A 6,982-nucleotide genomic window follows, 5' to 3' on the forward strand; every position below is an offset into this window, starting at 1 on the left:
CTCGATTTGCAAGAATATCATGCAGAATTATGCATCAATATGTGGAGCATCAGCAACATTGTCTACAGGAGGCATTTTATAGGCTACGGTAAATCAGAAGTTGTGTTCTATACATCCAGTATGTGAACACTTCAAACTCAGGTAAGAAATAAGCTATGTATAAACTACATTAACATTTCAATGGCATGTTGAAGTTAAACATGAGAATACAGCAGGCCATGTAATCCTTAGGCATAGGCCAATGCTGGCACAAATTTAAAAGAGAGAGAAATGAGAGAGAAAGTGTGTTTCTTTTGATAGAAGTATAGTTATATATAGACAACAGGAAAATGTATTCCTGCCTATCTTATCATAGTAGCATTCTTTTCATTAGTCACGCAATGGAAGGTTTGACACTTTATTGTTTGGCTTTTCCAAAACCTGGAACGTTTCTTCTCCAGGAAGTAATGTGAAAAATGTTGTTGTTGGACTGCTCATTTTATTTTAACATATAGAAATCTCAGGCTTCAGTTGAATAAAATAGTTTCTCCATATGTTATATTCATATAAGGCAACATTTTCAGAGATGAACAATAATCACATCCACAAATGCATTGGAAGAGACAAGTTGACTCCATCAATGCTTAATTAAAAAACATCAGGATTTATAATTATCTAAAGTTATATTATAAACTTGATGTTTGAAACTTGTGTCACATGGCTTGAATAATATTTTTGATAAAGTTGTGCAGTTTTCTATTTTGCAGACATTCAAGAGAAAGAGGGTTGTCTTTGTAATATTAATTTATTTTACACATTATATATGCACATTAATATAACTTTTTCTTTCAGAAATTCAGTTTCAATACATTGCACTAATGCAGAAATATGCAGATAAAATATTGAAGTTGTGACAGTTCTGATAGTATAACTCTTTTTCTTCAGTTAACAAATATACTGTTCAATATGTTGCAGTCATAAAAGTCATAAAAGTAGTCATTTTAAGCTGTAAGAAGTTTGTATTTCCATGACTTCAAAGTCATCCAATTAGGGACGACAGCAGAGGAACAAGGAAGGAGAAAATTAGCTCACAGGCAAGATTCCAAACAGTAAGTGCTGCTTGAAATGACGCCCTTTTGCCTATAAAAAGAGTGACAGCCAGCTGAGCTAGACAGTGGCCTTAGCTGGAAGTCAAAGTGCATGTGGAAGGACATAAGAGGACTTGAGTAATAACTTTATCAGAGGTAACTCACAAAATTTTATTTACATATGTTATATTTAGGCAATATACATATTCTATCTATCTATAATACTATAATGGATTTGAATAGTTTTAGATTTTTTTTCTTTTTTATTATGACCAATTTGAAGAAAAACTTATGAATACCAGTGTATGTATAAATTATTTGCTCAGAACCCATGTCACTGGAGAATATGTCTGTTTTGATTTTTATTTTGGCAGAGATGATCCGGTTTCTGTGCCTGCTGGCTGTAGGCCTTATCTTGTGTCAGGTGGAAGCAAGTGAGTAGCTACCTCATCATACTCACAAAAACCTTGGATTTAATTTCTTGACCTAAGAAAAAAAGTCAATTTTTTCCCCAATTTTTGTTTGTGACACATTTATTCAGTCTGAATAAAATATTAAAACTATGATGGTTACATCAGTATTAAAACTGTACCAAGTTGTAAATGAAAATGATTATTTTCTTTGCTTTCAGACTCTCGTTTGAGCAGAAGTTTTATTGAAAATGCCGTCAACGAAGCTAAGGCCAACGTGGACGCGGTATACACATATTCCAGGCGGGAGTGAGTGCAATAATTTCCTAAAAAGTTTTTCTTTTTATTTGGCCTAGGTTAAAGGTGTAAAGAATTACTTAAATTACAAGTCCCCTCTACACAACACAGGAGCATGGATCGCGTGCGGAGGAATCCAACACCTGCGGACGTGATGCGGCTGCTAAAGCAGCCTGCAGGAGTGTCCCGTCAAGCCGTGCGCGCTGCTGACTACATGGCCAATGCGCTGAGTATAATCAAGAGGTCATTGGAAAGACGTCACAAGCGCTCCATTAACGCCACAGGTCTCTATCTATAATCACTTTTTTCAGTTTTGCCAGAAAATGGGTTGCATTAAACTTGTGATAACTTTCCTTCTCTCTTTCAATTAGATTTGGTCTCTGACGAGGATCTGCAAGTCCTTGCTAGCCTGACAGGATGCGCTGCCCAACGCAAACCGCCTTCTTGCGCCACAATCTCCAATGTGAATAAGTTTCGTACCGCAGGCAACACCTGTAACAACCTGTAAGGAAATGATGATACTGACAAGCTGTTATTTAATTTCTAATGAATACACAGGCCGTTATTTATAATATGCAGTGATTTTGGTCGCTTTGGACCAAAAAAAAAAAACAAAACAAAACATAGATGATGCTCTGTGTAAGAAAAATGTTTATATCTATTGCTCATAGTAAAAACACACGCTGGGGATCCTCCAACACTCCGTTCACCCGCTGGCTGCCTGCTGAGTACGAAGATCACGTTTCCACTCCTAAAGGTTGGACCTCTGAGCTGAGAATCAACCGTCAAATTCTGCCCTTGGTATGCGCTTTAGAGTAACCTTTTTATTTTCCTTCTGTCATCTTCCCCCTAACACCGAGACTCATTGTTTCCACCCTGTCCTCAGGTAAGAGAAGTGTCTAACCGTATCCTAGCAACAGCTAACAGTGACGTGGAGAGTGACCCTCTCTACACTCACCTGGTCACAATCTTTGGCCAGTGGACTGATCACGACCTGACCTTCACCCCCAACTCTCCTTCCATCCGCTCATTCAATGGCGGAATTAACTGTGGCGAGAGCTGCACGCGCACCGAGCCCTGCTTCCCCATTGAAGTCAGTTTCCAAACATTTCTCAAGAAGAGACATGCATAGCCTACATCTAAAGCTCAAAAACTGACAACTTCTTGTCTTGCCAACAGATTCCCAGAAATGACAGCCGCTTGAGAGGAAACTCGCAGGGATGCCTGCCATTCTTCCGCTCTGCACCAGCTTGTGGTTCTGGTAACACAGGATACGTCTTTGGTGATAGTACCGTCCGTCATCAGCTGAACACTCTCACGGCTTTCATCGATGTGGGTCAGGTCTACGGTTCCAATGACAACCAAGCTAAGTCGCTCCGTAACCTCACTACAGATCAAGGCCTGTTAAGGGTCAACACGGAATTTAACGACAACGGTCGTGAGCTCCTGCCCTTCAGTGGCGCAACGGCTATATGCGCCACCCGACGAAGAATGACCAATGACAGTAATGCTCAGGAGGTGCCGTGCTTTCTCGCTGGTAGGTTTAAAGTGTTTAGGAAGCTATTTTAATCATTCTAGACAACTGACAACACAATTCCTTTAAAAAAACAAACATTTTATTTTATTTTTCAGGTGATGGGCGTTTAAATGAAAACATTGCACTGGCTTCCTTACACACTCTTCTGATGAGAGAGCACAACCGTCTGGCACGCGCCCTTGCAAGCCTGAACCCCAACTGGGATGGAGAGAGGCTGTACCAGGAAGCACGCAAGATCATGGGGGGATACTTTCAGGTACGAAACGCAGAGTCTAAAATACTATATAAAACACTGAACACTGAGTTGAAAAAAACATGAGATTTACTTTGATTTACTTTTTGCTCAGTTCCAGGAATATTTATAGCATAGCTTACAGTATTTTGTTCCCCTAAAAGCTTAATAAGTGAGCCAAACAAGCCTACTGATGTTGATTTTTGACATAAATTCCGACTACACTAGAACCTTTGTGCAAAGCTCTATATTGATTTTTAACTCTTAAGAAAAATAAAAACTATTATATTCCCACTAACAAATTCCCTTTATTAATTTTCCTTTCCATTCATTAAGTGTCCCTTGAACAGTTTAGAGTGCTAATATTTAGGTCTATCTCTCCAAACTGAAGTCTCTAATAAATGTCAGAGTAAAATAATCTTCACTTTTTTAATTTACCAGAGTCTCTCTCGTTCTTCAGGTTTTCACTTTCAGAGACTACTTACATCATATTGTAGGACCAGACTTCATTTCCAAGCAGCTATCCACCTACCCCGGTTATGATGAAAATGTGGATCCTAGCATCGCCAGTGTGTTTGCCACAGCTGCCTACAGATTTGGTCACCTGATGGTTCAGCCCTTTATGTTCCGTCTGGATGAGAATTACCAGAATCACCCTAATTACCCCAGCGAGCTGCTGCACAGAACAATGTTTACACCATGGAGGATTACCTTTGAAGGTAACATGTTGTACTTGTTTTTTTTTTCCCCCTAAGCAAACAGTACATTGGTAAAAATGAAATGGTATCATGTCTTCTGCAGGTGGTTTGGATCCAATCGTGAGGGGTCTTGTGGGTCGCCAGGCAAAGCTGAACAGACAAGATAAAATGATGACTGAAGAGCTGAGAGAGAGGCTGTTTCAGTTCTCTGTGAAGCTGGCACTAGATCTGGGTTCACTGAACATGCAAAGAGGCAGAGACCATGGACTACCTGGTATTTATTTAGTCTATGTGTCTAGAATTTATGTAGACTCAGTTTAAAGTCTTTAGAGGTACAACAGAACTTGCATCCACATAGACTGTGTGTGTCTCTTTTAGGCTACAACAGTTGGCGTAAGTTTTGTGGGTTGTCAGAGCCAAAAACTTTGAGCGAGTTAGCCAGTGTGCTGAACAACACAAACCTGGCCAGCAGGCTGCTGGATCTCTATGGTACACCTGACAACATTGATGTGTGGCTGGGAGGAGTGTCTGAACCGTTTGTCCGTGGCGGAAGAGTGGGCCCCCTGTTTGCCTGTCTGATTTCCACCCAGTTCCAAAGGATTCGCCAGGGAGATCGGTAAGCTGACAACAAGTAACGCAGCACACGTGGGCAAAAATGTAAAGATTTTCCTGGAGTGTAAAAGTTGTACTTTTACTCTCAGAGACTTTAAACTAGAACAAACTGTCCTGTTACAGCCTTTGGTGGGAAAATGACGGTGTCTTCACTGAGGCTCAGAGAGCAACTCTGAGAAAAGCATCGCTTGCCCGCATTATCTGTGACAACACTGGCATCACTGAGGTACCAGAAAAACCCTTCCAGTACCGCCCTCGAGGCTCTGGTTACACAAGGTGTGCTGACATCCCCGCCTTTGACCTCAGTCCATGGAGGGAGGGTGGTGAGTTGATAATCAGATATTCTCTGACACAAAGTGCATTGTAGACAGCCATCACAGTGTTGACCCCAGTGTCTATGTGAATGGCTTTTGGCTAAATGTCCCTTTATTCTGTATTTGAATAGAATATAACAGAATATATCTTTATTACTGTGCTTTATTACTGAGTTAAGGATGCTGATGGCATTTGGAAAAGAAAAGATACTGAAGTTGACATAATAAATTAGGCTATTATATACAAGGTTCAGCTCACATAAGCATTAGAGTTCTTTGAAAATGCTGATTTTCTCTATAATTTTTTTTCAGGAGACGGTGCAGAAGGACCCCCAGGTCCACCAGGACCCCCAGGTCCACCAGGTAAATCTATCTCTTCCTATATCAAGTATCTATAAACACTATTATTTATATGTGTTATTGTATCACTTTAAAATACTGAAAGTGAAATAGTATTTAATAAAACTGTCCTCTTTTCTTTGTGCACAAAGGACCATCTGGCCCTCCAGGCCCTGCAGGACCTCCCGGCAATGCTGCGAAAGTTGCCTTCTCTGCACGCCTAGGCAACAACTTCCCCAAAGCTGGCACTCCCATCCCCTTCCATGAAATCATCTACAATGGACAGAACAGCTACGACCCCAAGACCGGCATTTTCACCTGCAAGCATTCAGGCGTGTATGAGTTTGAGTTCTACTGCACAATCTTCCAGAACTCAGCCAGCGTGGATTTGCTGCGTAATGGGGACCTGGTTCTGCACTCGTTCACCACTTACCAGAGTGGCTACATCACAGCCAGTGGCAGCACCATTGTCAAACTTCAGAATGGAGACAAGGTCTGGCTGCTGGCTAACAATGGTGGTAATGGCCTCACCAGTGATAGCTTCTTCTCTGGCCACCTGCTGTTCACTGAGTAGATCTGCTACACATGTTGACCCATAAACCTGCAGAAAATCTGATTATTAGTTCTTTTGTCTAACTTGCATCCCTACCTAAAGCACATAAAATGAAGTGATTAAAAATGGGAGTCAGAATGAAGACACCCATAGCAATAAAAAAAACACTTTGTGTTTAGTTATACTTATCCATGTGGCATCATGTACAATAAAAGTAGAATAAGACCAAGAATAGAGCCCTGTGGGACACTGCAGAAGAGGTGAGCAATGGAAAGTCCCCAATCTAAAACTGTACCTGCAATGATTGTGTAAAATAAATAGAAATACTTATAAATATACTATATACTATATAAATATAGTATAAAAAACAAGGTGATTAAATTCTGTTCTGAATTACTCCTAAGTCTTGTAATCCTATGAAAATGTATTGTTTTCTGGTCTGTGCTGAGAAGGTGAATATAAAACATTAGGTGACATTAAAATTACTTGTAAAATAATTTTAACATTCAACAATGTTGTTTTATTTTTATTTTGGTGAAGGGTTATACTTATATTTGAAGTGTAAGGCTTTCAGTTTGATGGTAATAAATGAATGCTGAACAAATCAATTTCTACTTCTGAGTGAAAGATATATGGCACTACACAACATTTATTTCTTTATTTTAAAGACTGAGAAGACAATAATCAGAGCTCTGGATAGTAACACTGTACAGTTTTTCAAAGACAATTAAGTTGGCATCAGTGCACCCACCACTTGATGAGTTTAATTTACTAAATCACCAACAGAATGGTAATGCTTTACAATAAGGGATTAACTCACATACTTAAAATATGACTCAAGATTATCTATTGCATCAGTTAATGTAGCATCTATCACAAATTCCTGTTGCTCACCATAAACTTATGATGGTCTGAATTAGGAT

The 6,982-nt window shown here is 39.7% G+C and overlaps 1 protein-coding gene across 1 annotated transcript; it reads left to right on the top strand.

Moving 5' to 3' along the window:
- Nucleotides 1-1,135: 1,135 nt before the first annotated feature.
- On the top strand, nucleotides 1,136-6,663 carry LOC121649602 (eosinophil peroxidase-like). Its single transcript, XM_042000554.1, has 15 exons — nucleotides 1,136-1,223; nucleotides 1,442-1,501; nucleotides 1,699-1,786; nucleotides 1,886-2,058; nucleotides 2,146-2,278; nucleotides 2,446-2,575; nucleotides 2,661-2,867; nucleotides 2,954-3,311; nucleotides 3,407-3,567; nucleotides 4,004-4,262; nucleotides 4,345-4,515; nucleotides 4,620-4,857; nucleotides 4,977-5,176; nucleotides 5,480-5,530; nucleotides 5,659-6,663. The coding sequence occupies exons 2-15, from the start codon at nucleotides 1,444-1,446 to the stop codon at nucleotides 6,078-6,080; spliced, it is 2,649 nt and encodes an 882-aa protein (XP_041856488.1). The 5' UTR covers nucleotides 1,136-1,223; nucleotides 1,442-1,443; the 3' UTR covers nucleotides 6,081-6,663.
- The last annotated feature ends 319 nt before the right edge of the window (nucleotides 6,664-6,982 follow it).

The sequence above is a fragment of the Melanotaenia boesemani genome, chromosome 11 (assembly GCF_017639745.1).
Source record: "Melanotaenia boesemani isolate fMelBoe1 chromosome 11, fMelBoe1.pri, whole genome shotgun sequence".
Classification (NCBI taxonomy): Eukaryota; Metazoa; Chordata; class Actinopteri; order Atheriniformes; family Melanotaeniidae; genus Melanotaenia; species Melanotaenia boesemani.